Source organism: Apodemus sylvaticus, chromosome 7, assembly GCF_947179515.1.
Source record: "Apodemus sylvaticus chromosome 7, mApoSyl1.1, whole genome shotgun sequence".
NCBI classification, from domain to species: domain Eukaryota; kingdom Metazoa; phylum Chordata; class Mammalia; order Rodentia; family Muridae; genus Apodemus; species Apodemus sylvaticus.
In genome coordinates, this window is record NC_067478.1 from 18777870 (window position 1) to 18797040 (window position 19171).

A 19171-nucleotide genomic window follows, 5' to 3' on the forward strand; every position below is an offset into this window, starting at 1 on the left:
GGACATTCAGGATGAGAGATTTTTAACTCTGTAAAATAAGCAACTGCATATACTTGTATGATCACTCTCTTGTACATATAGTTGATACAACAGTACCTAGGAAATGTTGTAAAATGCCATAGTTTAAAGAAAATGGCCACTAAAGGAAAACAAGAGTGAAGATCAGAAAATGACCACGAAAGGAAAAAGAGAGCAAGGATCAGAAGAGGGGAGGAAGGCCTGAGGTGGAGGAGACAAAAGACACCTTCTGTGTACCTGGCCAAGTGTGCACTCCATGCCACCCAGGAAGTCAGCCTCCTTCAGCCCATTGTGGTTGCTGCTGATGTCATGGACTTCAAACCGGAGACGCTGGACCTCTTCAAAATAAAAGTCCACCGTAAACAGCTTTGAGTACACTGGGTTTATGCAGGTACGAATCACCTCCGTCCTATCCACCTGAAAGGAGAAAAAGGAAACCCACAGGGATTAGGACTTTTAGTACAAACCTTCAAGCAAATTAATGTTGTGGTGCATCTCCTTATTCCAAACTATAAAAACCCTCTGGAGTGTCACTAGGGCTAGTAAATTGAAAGTCTACAAGCCACTCCAGAGAATGAGCCAAGCTTTGGTGTAGACAATTTTACCAGACATCACAAACAGTCGGAGGTTCTTTATTTGGAGATTTTAATTGTGTTATATGGATTAGGTGATAGAACAAGATGATAATATCATTAGAGCAAGAGAGTCTGAGAGCATTTCTGGGCTCAGTAGGAAAAACATCTGTGATCAATTAGTGATGTCTGCTGGGCATAGCCATAGACAATGGTAAGCTAACTGTCTCCTTTTAGCCAAGTCTACTCTAATGGGGGTTTCCAACTCATGATGATTCCCAGGACAACAAAGAGGAGGGCCGTTAGAGCAAAGGTCAGCTGCCTTTTTTTTCTCAAGTATACTCTTCATTAGGTAGACATTTACTGGTTCACTACAATTGGTGACCCTCAGTTTTCTCATCTGCAAAATGTCAATTAGAAGAATAGACATACTGTTCCAACACAGCATGAGCTGTAATTCTTTCTGCCTCTGTTTGTCCCCTTCTCCCAGATCCAGGGCTACAACATGATGTACTGTTCCACGAGAAGGCTGAATCTACACATCAAATTTCCTGGGCTCTCATCTGGGAAGGGTGCACCAGAACAAGGACTGGGCATGGGATGAGGGAATTCAAGAACAGAGAGATTCAGGCTGCTTCTACACATACAGATGCTGCCCAAGACTCTCCCCCTCTACCCAGAGAGCATGTGCTAGGCCTTGGTGATATGAACCCTCATCCTTCCCCGTCCCCATCTCATCTCATGCTTTGTTACTGTTTGGATTTTCTTTTCAGATTTTTTAAATTATTACTTCAATTATATGTACAAGTGTATCTTTGTGCACATGTGTATGTTTACATGGGAGTGGATACCCGCAGAGTCTAGAAGGCAGTGTTGTATCCCCTGGAGCTGGAGGAATTATGAATCTTCTGATGTGGGCACTCAGAACTAAACTTGGACCCTTCACTGAATCATCTCTTCATGCCTCATTTTCATTATTCAAAGTCATTCTATGTAGCCCAGGCTGTCTGAGAATTAACCGTGTATCCAGGCAGACCCAGAATTTATGACAATCTTCCTGCTTTGGTTTCTCCCTGAGTGCTGGGATTATATGCACACTCTGTCATATCCGGTCTTTTGGTCCCACCTCTTGTCCCTTTAGATGAAGGGTAGTCATGGCATTCGGCTGTAGCTCCCCCAATGTTCTGTGCTTGCTCCATGCCCTTATCCTGGGAAAGTTTAATTCTCCAAATGTTTAGTCTCCAGAACTGGACTCTCTGGTTCTGCTATCTGTTTCCTGTCCAGATCTGGGCCATTAAAGGTTCTTTCCCTTCTCATTTGTCACAAGTGAAAACACACAAAGCCATTAATATTCTTGGAAGACTGAGAAAAAAAAGGTCTCCCAGTTCCTGTAGCACCGTCCAATGGGAGCAACCAATTCTTTCATGCCCCACAAATCAACTGGAGCTGTTGCTCCTGCAGTACGTTGGCTTTCAAGTAGAGAGATGTAGTCTTCCGATTATCTCTCAAGTGCTGGATCTTAGCACAAATTATAACACTACTCTTACTCTCACATAAATAAGAGGAAATAATAATCTTCCAGAGGGAAGAAGTCCTGTATGCTGTCATCCATGGCCACACTGCTCCACAAAGAGAGTCTCATGCTCGCTCCAACACTAAGGGGCAATGCCTCGACCCTGGTCCTAGCCACTTGCCTTCCCATGCTGGACTGTGTGAGAGAAACTATAGACGAGGGACACCACCCACCATGCACAGGTGAGTGAACAATCCAGTTTTCAAGACAAAGGAACACATAGCTTTTGTCCTGTGGTATGCAGCAGAAAGCCATCTCCAGTCCAATGCTTAGGATTTAGCAAGTTGGTCATTATTTGACTATTCTGGCACCTTATGAAGACTCCATTCATATTTTAGCAGAATTTTATACTCATACACATTCTACATATACGTACATGTCAGTACACACACACACACACACACACACACACACACACACGCATTCATTTTGGAACAAGGCTGATATATCACTGACTATGCCAGTACAAGAATTTACTGGCATATTTCCTGACCTGAGTTTTTCTAGTTTTGAGTAATCATGAAAAATCAGAATTTAAAAGTTTGTGGATCACCAATTAAGGTGACATGAAGGCAATTCTTTTCCTTTAGTCAGTGTGCTTTCTCCTTCATCTCCATTGTGTAAAGGACAATTTCTACTAATATACATTTGGAAAAAGATACTGTGACAGCTGCCAACTTCCCTGCATTCCTCGGTGGTCAGAGACTTCCACACTAAGACAGGGCAGTCACACCACAGGCCTGACATATCCTCCAGGTGCTTCTCCCTCCAGGAATGGCTCCATTTGGCCTTGAGAGACTCATTATATTTTAACATCTGGTCTGAATGCATAAAATAATAAGCCACAAAATGAGAAGTTTAAGTATACTCCCATGGTAACTTTTGATAGAGAAATGGGTTATAGGTAGATTTGACATCTTCAGAGAAGAGAAAATATATTCAGTGTCTTGGGCAGGCTGAAGTGATGAGAGAGGGGATGGAAATTGGTCTTTGTTTTTGTATTAGACACTTCAGTTGACACACAATGGATCATGTTTTAATTTTCTGTGTGTACATATGACACACAGAAATCACACACAGAGCCATGATTCATGTTGGCATTAAGCTACGCATCTCAAATAGGCTATCCAAGGTGAGCCACCAGCATGTAACCCCCACCCCCAGGAAAAGAGAAAAATGGGAAGAAATGAAGTAATACAGATTTACTTTATGGAAAGACTTGATCTCCAAGGATAAACAGTAGCCACTTGCAACCACAAGAGCATCAGTTTTTCAACACAGAGGAAAGGTGTTAAGGTGAGTGCTCACAGTGCTGAATGTGTAGAAGGTGGTTGTAAGCATTCTGCGAGCATTCTGCATCCCCAGTCATTATGAGAGATGCATCATCTCTTCTGGAGGCTCAAGACAGGATTCCCAGAGCAATAGCCTTGAGTTGCTTCTGTTTCTTAATAAGGGGTGTCAAGCTCAAGGCAAGCATCTCTAAAGAGCCTTACTAACCGGAAGCGCCAGCTCCAGCAGGGGAACATTCCCACTCCATAAAGTCTGACCCCTGACTCTGATTTAATGAGTAGAGGGTAGGGCCCAGCAAGCCAGGCAGTTCTGTACCTCCTACGGGTTGAGATTGTGAGTGCTGTTTTCTGCATGTTCCAGGCAATTGCGCTTGCCAGTCTTTGTGAAATGAACCACTCCCTATGAGGTGAGGCTCTTCCTGTTAAAGTGTGCTTTAAACCTGCTTGCTCTCTGTCACCCACTTTAAAAAGACATCAATGCTTATTCAGCCCCTATCTTCTGTGGTCATCATGATTGATATATTTATATTGCCTTAGAAATTTCAGGGCATGCTCTTATCCATTTAAATAATTTGTAACAGTCATGTGTGTGTGTGTGTGTGTGTGTGTGTGTACATGTGTGTGCGCACACGTATGTACATGTGCAGAGGTCAGAGAACACCTTGTAGAAGTCCGTCGTCCTCCCCTCCTACTATATGGACCTGGGGAATCGAACTCTGATCGCTAGGCTAGGCGGCAGGTGCCTTTACCCACTTGAGCCACATCTGCAGCCGTCTGTTAACTTTGGCTTTTGAAGCAATCACGCCAGGAAGCTTTGAAACCTTTTCCAGCTGTGACAATTTCCTGTCATATGTGCAAGGTGGTGGATGCAGTGTAGGGTCTTGAACTCAGCATGCTGAGTGACTGCATCACCTGGCCCTTGCTCGTGTTTATTCATGTCCGTCCCTGCAAAGGCAAATGTAGCTAGACTATGGCGGGACGAAGAGAGAAGCCATCCAGAACTTTCCCACTTATGCATAGCTTGCCAGTAACAAGGGTGGATTTCCAGCCAGGCAGCTGAGCTCTGGAGCTCATGTGTGTAACTTCTATCTTAACCTCTGGTCTTGCAAACTTGAAGCTTTTCTCCATAAAGGCTCTTGCCATCAAGCTCCAGGACTTGAATTCTAGCCCTAGGTCTGACATGGTAAAAGGAGAGAACCGACTCTTGCCAGTTATCCTTTGGCCTCTACACACAGACAAATTTTTGTTGGTGTGAATGTGAAGGGGGCGAACATAGGAACCAACCACTGAGGCCAGTCAGAGTGCACTGGGGTCTCCAGAATAAAGGCCTTGGTTTCCAACAGGCCCTGGTAAAAAATGACATCATAGACCAAAGGACTTCACCATGTCCTCAGGGCAGGCTCCAAACTAGATATTCCCTCAGACTGATATCCTTTAAGTACTTTCTCCCCATATTTATTTAGGGTGGATAGAGAGAAACTAATTTTCTCTGAATGAAGAACGAATAGGCTTATGTGCAAAAAAGAAAGGATTTATTGCAGGCAATTTTTCAAACCATATTAACTTCCAAGAGGGCATATTAAGCCATATAAAACTTCTATAATAAAACAGATAGCTGAGCTAGCAGAAAGAACAGTGGTCTGTCTCAGGACCTCAACTGTTGCCCAGCACCTGCAGGAATTCCACCCACCTAGTGTCGCTTACTTAAAGCAACCCTGGAAAATGAATGCACCCTTCTCTCTAGAAACATTCAGTCTGGTGCCTTGCAGAGATTCCTGTCCAGACCAGCATTTTTCAGCTACCATGATGTAAATCCTTCCAGCCCTCTGGAGCAGACTGAGCAAGGCTATCAAGGGACACTTACCGCTACCACTACCACCCCAACTAGCAGTTCACTGAGTCCTCTGCTGTGCACTTGATCATTTCAATATATGAGCCTCTGGTGCTGAAGATGTTCTGCTTGGAGGTCCTGGAATCAACCTTCTGTTGACCACAGAGATGGATGTTGCTGTCATCATGGATACCGTGTGGGGCTCTGATGTTTTCCAAAGCAGCCAGCAGAATTGCACTGCCTTGCCTGAAAACATGGTGGTTCTGAAGTCAAGGACTTGAGCGCCACTCGGCTGAGTGCCAATTGCCTTGGGTTTCCACTCCCTTTACTACCAGCTTTGTAGGTTACGGGCTGTATGCAATTGGAGCACCAAGTCATCCAATGGGCTGGCGCATGCACAGGCCATCAAATATGTCTTCAGGTACCCAGTACCTCCATTTTCCACAGTTCACTTCTCTCTCTCGTGGATGTTCAGGTTGTGAGCTTCAGGTTTCCTGATTTCTATCCCAAGCCTTATTGACTTAAACATCTGCTCGCTTATCTCGGAAGTCCTGCTGGTTTCTTAGAGTTGAGTCATGGAACTTTCCATGACGTTCTCTGTGGTTCGAATGGCAGAAACTAGCCATATGCATATTTTAAAATTTCAAATGCAGCCAGTGAAACATAAGAAGTAAATTAAAAAATTTACCTGAATGTAATTAGATTTCAGTACTAACAGGTGGACAGCACAATTCTAGTTTTCTCAGCTCTATCTCCTCCTGGGTTAATGAAAGCCTGTATGATATGCATGTGCTCACTTGACGAGGCTGGCGAGTACCAACTGATTTCAGCATAGGGCAGTTATTTAAGCTTTGCTATAGCTTAAAGCTACTTGGGGGTCTCCTGACCAATTAAATTAAGATTCTCTAGTCACCAGCAGTTCATAAATCTACCTAGGCGATTCCAATGTGTAGTTAAGTTTTAAAGTCATAAACTTATCAGCAGTGTTGGCTCAGTTCCAAAGTGGAAGGGAAGTATAAGCCAGATGAGCAAGACCTACTGTGTGTGTGTGTGTGTGTGTGACCTACTGTGCTCACCACACTTTGTGCACTAATACATTTCTATATCCTTGAAAGCTAAGAAAATAGTCTGACTGGTAGATTTGGCTTGCTTCCTCCTTTCTCTGTGTAGCAAATCTGGCAGCGACCATGTCCCCCACCCCATCCCACCTACAAGCCCAGTTAGCTGCCATTCTGGCAGAGTTCCAGCTCTCCCATCCATCCCTCTCCACCCCTAGTGGCATGTCCCAGTGAGAGAGGAGGCTTCTTAGTATTGCTATTTCAGGACCCTGAAACATCTGATTATTCCTTCAATATCACCTGTACAGGCCAACAGGGACCATTCACTAACTTTTTTCCCCAGAATGCTGACTGGTTCTATGGTATTTTTACATTTTGCTGTCTGCCTTGTGAATATTTAACTTCTTGGGGATCAAACATGAAAGTCTTACGAATGGTGGCCCAGGCGAACCTGAGTGGCTGGTGGCTCCTAATGAGTTTTATGGCTTTTAAGATTTGGAAACCTCTATCTGTGGTTCCCATGGTCCCTTCTCTTCAGCAGCGTCACCATAACCTAGCTCAGTATGGGTCATAGAACACATCTGCAGAGCGCTCAGTGGGCACCACAGCTGTGCTAGCCTCTGCAACCTCCTCCCATAGAGCCATCCCAACACCATGAATCAGCACCCAATGTTTTACACAGGAAACAGAGGTTGGAAAAGTTAACTGTGCAACTGACCCTACTATTAAGTGAAGCGATGTAACTAGAATTTCCCTCAGAGCTCTATCCCGAGGCACGCTTTCACTGCCAGAGAAGACAAATCTATTCAGTTTTTATCTCCCTGCAACTATTTCAGGCTGACTCGATAAATCAACATCCCACATGTTCTCTGAGAAACACTCTTTCCTCTCCAATTCCAATTGGGCAGTTTGTCACTTAAATGTCTTTTCAGTGTGACCTGTGAGTGCCCAACAGGAACTTTCTGGGTCTTGGGTCTTAAGCTTTCTCCTCCTCCTTCTTCAGCCTGCTTTATCTTGCTCAAGTTCACGAATGTGTGTGCATATATGCATATGTATGTATGTGTGTGCAGGTATATTCACTGTTGTGCGTGCATGTGTAAGTGTGTAAGTGTGTGTACAGGTGTACTCATTCTTGTGAGTACATGTGTAAGTGTGTGCATGTGTGTGTATGTGTGTGTGTGTGCAGGTGTACTTGCTCTTGTGAATGCATGTGTAAGAGTATGTGTATGCAGATGTATTCACTCTTGTGAGTGCATGTATCATTGTGTGTGTGCAGGTGTACTCACTCTTGTGAATGCATATGTAATTGTGTGTGTGTGTGTAGGTGTACTAGCTCTTGTGAATGCGTGTGTAAGCCAGAGGTTGACACTAGGATGTATTCCTTAATCACTTTTTTCTCTTATTTCTGGATCTCAATATTAGAACCTGACAGGTTGAGTGGCAAAGCCTTTGGGATCATCTGGTCCCCTTATCCTCTCTACCTGCTGAAGCCACAGCTGCATCCTACTGTGAGTTCTGATCTTAGGGCCTCATGTGCAGGCAGCAAGCAATTTACCTGCAGAGCCGTCTCCCTAGCATGCCTCCTTAAGTTCCTCCTGTTTCAATGGGGACCTCTCTACATGGGCTCTTGAGAGACAGAGACACTCCCAATCCAGAGTGCTTAGGAAAAGTCTATCACAAAAGGAAGAGTCTGTTTTCAGTATTATATTAGCTGTCTTTACATAGCATCACTGCCTTCATAAAGAAACTGGACACATCTCATACTAGCAACTTAAACGCACACCTGAAAATTCTAGAATAAAGAGGAGCAAACACACCCAAGAGGAGTAGATGGCAGGAAATAATCAAACTCGGGGCTGAAATCAATAAATTAGAAACAAAGAGAATACAAAGAATCAATGAAACCAAGAACTGGTTCTTTGGGAAAAATCAAAAAGAGAGATAAACCCTTAGCAAAACTAACTAAAAGGTAGAGAGACAGTATCCAAATCCACAAAATCAGAAATGAGAAGGGAGGCATAACTACAGACCTGAAGAAATCCAAAGAATCATTAGATCCTACTTCAAAATCCTGTACCTCACAAAATTGGAAAATCTAAACAAAATGGATGATTTTTCTTGACAGATAGCTTTTTACTAAAATTAAATCAAGATCAGGTAAAGGACGTAAATAATACTATAAATAGAAGCAGTCACTAAAATCTCCCAACCAAAACAAACAAACAAACAAACAACAAAAAACCCTCAGGGCCAAATTGTTTAGCACAGAGTTCTACCAGACTTTCAAAGATGAGTGAAGAGCAATACTCTTCAAACTATTCCACAAAATAGAAAAAGAAAGGACATTGGCAATATCATTCTATGAGGCCACAGTCACCCTGATATGTAAACCACACAAAGACTCAACAAAGACAGAGAAATTTCAAATTAATTTCCCTTATGAATATTGATGCAAAATTACTCAATTAAATACTTGCAAACCAAATCCAAGAACACATCAAAAACATCATTCATCATGATCAAGTAGGCTTCATCATGAAGAGAAGGCAGGCATGTTGCAATATATGAAAATCTATCAACATACTCTACTATATAAACAAACTGAAGGAAAAAAACACAAATGATGATCTTATTAGATACTGAAAAAGGCTTTGACAAAATCCAGCAGCCCTCTGTGTTAGAAGTCTTGGAGAGATCAGGGATAAAAGGTACATACCTAATCATAATAAAGGCAGCACACAGCAAGTCAACAGCCAATGTCAAATTAAATGGACTCTTAAAGCCATTCCATTAAAATCAGGGACAAACAAGGCTGCATACTCCTATCTATTCAACATAGTAGTTGAAGTTCTTAGCTAGAGCAATAAGACAACTAAAGGAGAACAAAAGGATACAAATTGAAAAAGAAGTCAAAGTATCGCTATTTGTATTATGATATATGATGCACAATCTATGATATGGCATATTATATGATATATGATACATGATATAATATGTGGTATGTAATATGTGATATATAATATATGATGTATAATGTGTGATGTATGACATATGGTACAGGCTGAGAAAGAAATTAGGGAAATAACACTTTTTATAATACTCACAAATAATTTAAAAAATATCTTGTTTCTCTAACCAACCAAGGAAAAAAACTGTATGACAAAACTTCAAGTCTCTGAAGAAAGAAATTGAAGAAGATACCAGATAATGGAAAGATCTCCCATGCTCATGGATCAGTATGATTACATAGTAAAGATGGCCACCTTAGCAAAAGCAATCCACAGATTCAATGCAATTCCATCAAAATCTTGACACAATTCTTTACAGACCTTGAAAAAACAATTTGAAAATTCATCCAGAATAACAAAAAACCAAGGATAGCATAAACTATTCTCATTAATAAAAGAATTTCTGGGGAAATCACCATCCCTGATCTCAAGCTGTACTACAGAACAATAATGATAATTACTGGAATAGAATTGAAGACCAGGAAATGAACCCACACACCTATGGTCACTTGATTTTTGACAAAGAAGCTAAACCCATCCAGCAGAAAAAAAGACAACATTTTCAACAAATGGTGCTGGTTCATCTGGTGTTCAACATATAGAAGAATGCAAATTGATCCATTCATATATCCCTGTACAAAGATCAAGTCCAAATAGATCAAGGACCTCCACATAAAACACTGAATCTAATAGAAGAGAAGGCAGGGGAAAAGCCTCAAACACCTGGGCACGGGAGAAATTTTCTTGAACAGAACACCAATGGTTTATGTTTTAAGAACACAAATCAACAAATTGCACCTCATAAAATTGCAAAACTTCTATAAGGCAAAGGACACTATCAATAGGTCAAAATGGCAAACAACAGATTGGGAAAAGATCTTTACCAATCCTACCTGCAATAGAGGGTTAATATCGAATGTATACAGAGAACCAAAGAAGTTAGACTCCAAAGAGCCTAACCCTATTAAAAAATGGGGAACAGAGCTAAACAGAATTCTCAGCTGAGGAAACTCGAATGGCTAAGTAGCACCTAAAGAAATGTTCAACATCCTTTAGTCATTAGGGAAATGCACAGCAAAACAATCCTGAGATTCCTCTTCACACCAGTCAGAATGGCTAATGTCTACATCCTTGCCAGCATCAGGTGACAGCAGATGCTGGCAAGGATGTAGAGAAAGAGGAACACTCCTCTATTGCTGGTAGGATTGCAAGCTGGTACAACCACTCTGGAAATCAGTTTGACACTTCCTCAGAAAACTGGACATAGTTCTACCTGAGGACCCAGTTATACCTTTCCTGGGCATATACCCAGAAGATGATCCAAATAAGGGCACATGCTCCACTATGTTCATAGCAGTCTTATTTATAATAACCAGAATCTGGAAAGGACCTAGATGTCCTTTAACAGAGGAATGGATACAGAAAATGTGGTACATTTACACAATGGAATACTACTCAGCTATTAAAAACAATGACTTCATGAAATTTGCAGGCAAATGGATAGAACTTGAAAATATCCTGAGTGAGGTAACTCAGTCACAAAAGAACACACATGCTATGCACTCACTATAAGTGGATATTAGCCATCCCATATTCAGTCACCAAACTCTACTGTGAATGCCTGGATGTGCTTGGTGACAGGAGCCTTATATGGCTGTCTCCTGAGAGGCTCTGCCAGAGCCTGACAAATACAGAGGAGATGTTCACAGCCAACCATTCGATTGAGCTTGGGGTCTCCTATGGAGGAGTTGGAGAAGGGACTGAAGGAGCTGAGAGGTTTGCAGGCCCATGGAGAGAGCAACAGTGTAAACCTACCAGACCCCCCCAGAGCTCCTGGGGACTGGACTACCAACTAAAGAGTGCACATGGAGTGACCCATGGCTTCCGCAGCATATGTGGCAGAGGATGGCCTTGTTGGCATCAGTGTGAGGAGAAGCCCTTGGGCCTGAGGGGGTTCAATGCCCCAGTGTAGAGGAATATCAGGGTGAGAAGGTGGGAGTGGGTGGGTGGATGGGTATGCACCCTCATAGAGGCAGTGGGATGGGGGATGGGACTGGGAGTTTCCAAAGGGGAGATATTGAAAGGGGAAAACATTTGAAATGTAAATAAAAAATCCTTAGCAAAATAAAAAGAAATGTTAAGCATCCTTAGTCATCAGGGAAATGTAAAGTAAAATGACTCTGATATTCTACCTTACACCCATCACAATGGCTAAGATCAAAATCTCAAGTCTGTGGAGCAAGGGGAACACTCCTTCATTGCTAGTACAAGTGCAATCTTGTACACCACTTAGGAAGTCAATTTGGTGGTTTCTCAGAAAGTTGGGAATAGTCCTACCCATAGACCTGGCTCCACCATACCACAAGGACATTTGCATAACTATGTTCATAGCAGCTTGTTTCATAATAGCTAGAAACTTGGAACAACCTAGACATCCCTTAACTAAAGAATGGCTGAAGATAATGTGGTCAATCAACACAATGGAATGCTACTCAGTTATTTAAAAACAAAGATATGAAATTTGCAGGCTCATGGATGGAACTAGACAATATCATTCTGAGTGAGGTAACACAGACCTAGAAAAACATGCATGTTATGTACTCATAAGTGGAGTCATGATGTACAGGATAACAATGCTACTATCTGCAGACCCAAAGAAACTAAGTAATAAGGAGGGCCCAAGTAAGGATATGTAAATCTCACTCAGACAGGGAAGTAAAATAGACATCAGAGGTGGATGGAGGGAGGGAACTGGGTGGAAGAGAGGGTGAGGCTGGGAAGGTGGATGGAGATCAGATTGAGAGGAGGGTAGTTGGGAGAGGGCTAAAGAAAAGAATGAAAATCAGTGGGGAGAATCACTGGGACTAGATGGAGACTTGGGATGGGGGAGACTTCTGGGAGTCTATGGGGATGACCCTGACTGAGACTCCCAGTAGTGAGGGATATGAAGACTGAATTAGCCACCTCTAGTAGCCAAGAGGGACTTCCAGTAGAGGGAGGGGGACATCAATACTTCAACCCCAAATGTGTCTTGCCTTTAATATTTGCAGGGATGAAGATGGAGCAGAGATTGAGGGAACTGCCAACCAATGTTTGGCCCAACTAAAGACCCATCCCATGGGAGAGAGCCAATCCTAAAACTATTAACTCTGCTATGCTTGCACACAGGAGTCTAGCATAACTGTCTCCTGTGAGGCTTCATCCAGCAGCTGATGGAATTAGATGCAGAGATTCACAGTCAAGCATCAGATGGATCTCAAGAGAGTCCTGTGGAAGAGCAGGGGATAAGACCGAGCCAGCCAGAGGGGTCGAGGACACTACAAGACGACCTACAAAGTCAGCAAACCTGTGCCCATGGGGGCTCACAGTGATTGAACACCAACCAAAGAGCATGCGGGAGCTGAACCTAGGCCTCCTACACATTTGCCACAGATGTGCAACTTGGTCTTCACGTGTGTCTCCTAACAACTGGAGCAGAGGCTGTCTCGGACTCTATTGCCTGCCATTGGATCCCCTTCCCCTAGCTGGACTGCCTGGCAGGGCCACAGTAGGAGAGGGTGTGCTTAATCCTGCTGGGTCTTGATGTCCTGTGGTGGAGTGGAACCCAAGGAGTCGTCCCCCTCTCTGAGGAGAAGGAAAGAGAATAGTGGGTGGGAAGGATTTCTGAGGGTGGGACTGGGAGGAAAAAAGGGAAGGAACTGTGACCAGGATGTAACACGAATAAATAAATAAATAAATGAAAAAAATGGTTGATTTTGCTTGCTCACTGAAGAGTGGACAGAATGTTCCAAGATCAAGTGCAGGAAGGTGGTGGACTGTGGTCACAAAAAGTGCAGCCAGGGTCAAACCTTCAGCGCAGGGGAGCATGGGGGTTAGCCCAACGCAAGTGTAAAGAAGTGTTCACTTAATTCAGGATGTTGGCTATTAATAGAATGTTCCCATCATATCGACTCTCTGCCACAGCTGCAGAGTCCTCCAGAGAGGTCATTCGAAGCTGGAGAGTCTTGCTTTTATTATTAATTGGTATTTGAAAACAGTGCAGATACTCCTCAGCTGAATGGGACATATACATCTCAATCCCAGCACACTCACCAGACAGCAGGGTCTGAAGGTGAGATACTTGGATCTCCCCCACAACCTCCTCACCATGGGGATCCCATGCAAAGAGGAGGTTTTGGAACCATCCTGTGGCTTCCCAACTCTACTTATCCTGACCTCTTAGAATAATCATCAGTTCTGCTTATGAGTCAATGCCTAACTGTCCAGATTGGAATAAACCATAAGGTTCAAATGGACCCTTTCAGGGTGTCCCAGGATAAGGAGAAGCATATCAGTTGTATGCCCTCTGCTTGTCCCATTGTACTCTGGCATCCATCAACGTTTCCTGATGGTTCCTGTCAGGAAAACAGGATATATATATTATGTATATTATATATAGTAGTGGTTCATTTTGTTGTTTTGTTTTTTAGATAGGATCACACTATGTAGTAGCCTAAGCTGGCTTTAAACCTACATCTTCCCTTGGCTTTCTAATGCCTGGATTACAGGCATGGGCCACAACACCCTGCCTTGTCTTTTAAAAAATTATTTATTATTCTATTGTATGTGCATGTGGGTGTTTTGCCTGCATGTACATCTGTGAAACATGTGCAATGCCAGAAGAAACTGTTGAATCCCCTGGAAATGAAGTTACAAATGGTTATGAGCTGCCATGTGGGTGCTAGAAATTAAACCCAGGTCCTTTGGAAAGGCAGCCGAAGGTCCTAACCACTGAGCCATCCCTATACCTCCTCAGATTTTGGATGTATGCCATCGATAGCAGTTCTTTTGCGTATGTTATTGAAGCTGGGAACAATGGTTTTATCCTGACCCTTAGTTCTGGGTATCAGTGGGAATACTGGGTCTGGAAGGTACTTCTGACTCTAAACTTGGTGAGAATCGTCACTCGTCAGTGCAGTCAGGAGGTGGATAAACAGCTCCCTGTCACATTCCTGTCACCCCTCAGGCACTCTTATGGTTCCTTTTTGTTTGTTTGGTTTTTTGTTTTTTAAGTAGGGGAAACTGAAACTTATAGATGTTGAAATAAAGTTCTTAAATCCCTCTAGCTACACAGTGATAGTTGAGCTGTGCCTATTCCCTGACTTCTGGTGCACATTCTCAACCTCCCCAAACCTCTTAATCCATGGCTTTCTATACAACATATCTGCAGGATCTGGTACCTAGCATTAATACTAAACATCCTTACATTCAGCCTTTTTGTGGGTTCGGTCAGTGAAACCCAACCCCTACAACATCTGAATCAAATTCTATACTAATACTAATACTACTAATAACAATAAAATTAAAAAGATTTCTTAATGGAGGCCACACCATGGAAACAGGCACTGCCAGGAAGTAGGGTCCCACATAATGGGCCAGGTTAGTCTACTTTCCTACAAGGGCAGCATGGGAAGAGATCCTCCTCATACTAGATCAGACTGGATGGCCAGCTGACAGAGAGTAAATGGGCGGGTGTCATGAGTGTCCTCAGAGTGGGATGCTCAATACTTCAAAGCCTCGTTGATTCCAGTCAGAACACCAGTCCTGCAAGCAGCTGTCAATAATGGCCTCTACAGTTAGATACATTGTGAAAGCCTTTTCCACTGTGCCCAGATCTTAGAAAGATCAGGCAGGATACATATCTTAAAATGCAATGAGTTCTAGAGCAAATAAATATTCTGCCTTTTCTATTATTTCCGTAGTTTTAATATTTCCATACATACTTATCCCTCCTTTTTCTTCCTATGATGTATACATGTTGATATGAAAATACATTTCAGAATTTGCATTAGCATATTAGTAAATTAGATATCTCTATTAAATATCTTAGACATTTTCTGAGAGTATAAACAGTTAAAAAGGTGGGTCCAGTTAATTTATGTATCCTTCACATACTGTCAAAAACCATAATTCATATACTGTCAAAAGCCATAGCTTATTCAGTATTTTCATACTAAAGCAGCGAACAAATGGTGGTTAGCCTATGAATATATCCAGTACTTTGTATGATGCCAATATCCCTGTCCCTAGTGCTTCCTGCTGTCTGTCTTGACCCAGGTCCTCCCTCATTTCCTCCCTAAAGTCTTATCTGAAGCCACATACTGGCTACCACAATTTCTAACTATCACAATACCCTAGCTCAGATTGGCAGGGAGACCTCAGTCTCTGTGAAGCAGAATCTGGATTGCAGTGTGCACAGATTCCCCTGCTTTCACACACCTTTGTCAGGTGTGTGTCACATGACGTAGGCAAGTGACAAGTCTGGGACCTGCCCGTGTAATGGTTACTAGCTGTGTGCCTGGACTTTGCTTGCACAGTGGTAACTCACTCTTCCTCCCTTTCACGTTTCACCCCTGACACATTCCTTTACTAGTTTCTGAAAGAGCCCCCTGGGAAGCTAGAACAGTTACACTGTTAACACTGTTACTAATTTACAAGTTGCAGCTGTGTGTGAAAATGCTGAGAGAAAGCAGGGTGGGGGCACACCCAGAGTTTGGGTGTTGCAGTCTCTTTCTTGAGTGGCATCATGCCTAGCCCATGACAGGCTTCATGAATATTAGAATGTTCTAGACTATTACTGCTAACTCCCTCTTCATGCAGGTGTTTTAAGCTGTACTTCATATCACAAAGGTATCCAAACTTCCCACATTTTTAAACACCATAGAGGGTCCCTAGTAGACAAATAGGGTTGGTCATCATGAGAGTAATTTCACTGGAATATTAATTCACAGGGAGCCATTTGGGTAAAATGAATCTTTGTGGCAATGACCTCAAGATTGTCATCAATAATGACTTTAGTAGAAGAGGTAAAAAGTTGTTTTTCCTTTTTCCCATTTTTAACTGCACCTCCCAAAGGTTGAAATATGCATATCTTTGTGATGCCCACTGTTTTAAAATCTTGCCTTGCCCCTAGAGGCTATTCCCACACATACATGCATAGAAGAGCTTTTGCTGCTTGGCTCTTTGTAATCAACACTGTAGTGAGACAGGCCAGGTCTCTAATTGGTGAACTGGCCAATCACACGGTCAACAACAGCATCATTGTAGCAATCCTCCAGTACCAATCATCACCACACATTCTCACTGCACAAGCAAGAACTTGATAACCTTGTGCTATAAAATCGGCAGTAAATCAAGCTGCTGCTTCATTGGACGTCTATCTACTAAATCTAGTTGGTACTCTGGTGGTCTGGCCCAGGCTCTGTGATAAATTTCAGATATTCATTAGCCCTGTGAAACTATGAAATGGCTTTCTGTTTGCTTCTTGTCCACAGTTAGGAATTTCCAGAAATGTAATTCAAACTCTATGGCTTTGCTACTGCATCAGTGATTTCAGGGCCTACATATGGCCTTCCAGAGACTGTTTTTCCCTTTTTGATAACAACCAAAATATTTCTTACATCTTTTCCCCCCCCAAGGATGTTTTATATGAATACAGAAAAGTCTACTATTTAAGTACCAGATCATAATACTAGACCATGTACCTTGTTACTCAAGACAAAAAAGAAAAAGAAAAAAAAAATGTTTGTCTCCCTAATAAGTCTGAACAGCCTAGCAAGAGCTACGGGTCTGCATTTTGCATTCGAATGTGACACAGAGAGGTTCCAGAGCACAGAAAGGCTGTGGTGACTGAAATCTGCTCTTAACATGTCGTAACTCTGGAGACCCTCCAGGGTCTCAGCTCAGGTATGCAACCCCACAGACCACAGCTTGATGAAAGATCGCTGCAAAGGCATGAGGTTTATTGATTGAAGATTTGTGCATGCACGTGGGGTTGTACCTCTCAGGAAAGGCAGCAACAACCCCGAACAAAGAAAGTACACAATTTTTATACTTTACAGAGGGTAGTCCAGCAACAGGCTGGGCAGTTAGGTACTCTCATTGGTGAGATAGAAGACAAAGGATCTCTGTGGGCATTGGTCAGTTGGCTCAAGGGGGCGTTCTTGGCCAAGTCAATCAACTTCCTTCATCCAGCTCTGCACCTGGCCTTGGGAAGTCGGGGAGAGGGGGAGGGGGAGGGGAGGGAGGACAGGGGAGAGCAGAGAGGGAGAGGGAGCCAGGCTGATAAGGGGGGAAAACTGGGTGGCCGGGAAAATTATGCTGACATATTTCCTCCTCAGAACTTATCAAGAGGAGGAGCAGGGATATTTTCTCTCAAGGACAGTTAGTTTTGACTAGTCTCAACTAGACCTATTTACTCTGGCCACCCAGCATCATGTCTATTTTCCCAAACTCTAATTTATAGCTATCTATAAAACTGATTCTATTTTCTTCAAACACCCAAATAATTTCTGAATCCAGAAATATAGAACAATATAGAATTATAGAACAACATAGAATTATAGAACAATATAGAATTACAGAACAATTATATAAATGCCAAATGCTCAACCAATTTTGGCTCCAGCTCTAAGTTACCCTAGAAAGAGATGAGGAGAGCTGTGTCCTGGGGACCTGGGCAATGATCCAGCGGTGCCTGGATCAGGCAGTTAGGCTAGGTACACACTCACATGTGAGAACACGGTATGTTCTCGAAAATTCTGCTCATGACTGAAGTATGAGGACTGGAGAATGATTTGGTTTTAAGTTTGTTCACTCCATCTAATCAATCTGTAAGAACGGTGGCAATGACGCCTAGCTTCACAGACAGAGAACAAAGTTTGAGCCTGCTCAGGATGATGCAAATTAAGCAGCTTGTCAAGTTCATGAAGTGACTGATAAGAACCTCGTCTAAGAGTCTCATCCAGGTTTGATTCTAGAGTTTGCAAGCCTTTTTCTTTTTTAAATTAAACTAATGAAATTTATTTAAAAATATACAACTCAGTACTGACATTTTTTAAGTCATCAAAATAATTTATGATAGTTAAATGCCTCTTAAACACACATGATATCTTCTGAAGCTAAAAGTAATATGCACTCAGCCAGTTTTTAAAATCTATTTGGAACATTAAACATGATAGAAATAGAAGAAAATCTTTTATGAAGTCCTCTATGAAAGGAAATTGTGACAGGTTCTTGCTTAGACAGAAACCTTTCCATCTCCAAGGGAGAATACACAGGGTAACTGGGTCTTCATAGAATAAACTGGGTAGTGTTCCTTCTCTTTCTATTTTGTGGAATAGTTTGAAGAGTATTGGTATTCAGTCTTCTTTGAAGGTCTGATAGAATTCTGCACTAAACCCATCTGGTCCTGGGCTTTTTTTGGTTAAGAGACTTTTAACGACTGCTTCTATTTCTCTAGGGGTTATGGGACTGTTTATATAGCTTGTCTGATGGTATCTGGCATCTGTCTAGAAAATTGTCCATTTCATCCAGATTTTCCAGTTTTGTTGAATATAGATGTTCATAGTAGGATCTGATGATTTTTTGAATTTCTTCAGTTTCTGTTGTTATATCTCCCTTTTCATTTCTGATTTTGTTAATTTGGACACTGTCTTTGTGTCCTCTGGTTTGTCTGGCTAAGGGTTTATCTATCTTGCTGATTTTCTCAAAGAACCAGCTCCTAATTTTGTTGATTCTTGGTATAGTTCTTTTTCTTTCTACTTGGTTGATTTCAGCCCCGAGTTTGATTATTTCCTGCCATCTACTCCTCTTGAGTGTATTTGCTTCTTGCTGTTCTAGAGCTTTCAGCTGCTAGTGTATGTTCTCTCCAGCTTCTTTTTGGGGGCACTCAGAGCTATGAGTTTTCCTCTTAGCACTGCTTCCATTGTGTTCCATAAGATTGGGTATGTTATGCCTTCATTTTCATTAAATTCTAAAACGTCTTTAATTTCTTTCCTTATT

The 19171-nt window shown here is 42.3% G+C and overlaps 1 protein-coding gene across 1 annotated transcript in view; it reads right to left on the minus strand.

The window, feature by feature from the left end:
* Window positions 1-19171, minus strand: part of Cpne4 (copine 4) — a 370602-nt gene that overhangs the window by 180864 nt on the left and 170567 nt on the right. Inside the window, exon 2 of the mRNA XM_052189283.1 lies at window positions 256-435. Within this exon, the coding sequence (XP_052045243.1) occupies window positions 256-435 (180 nt within the window). The remainder of the gene's footprint in view (window positions 1-255; window positions 436-19171) is intronic.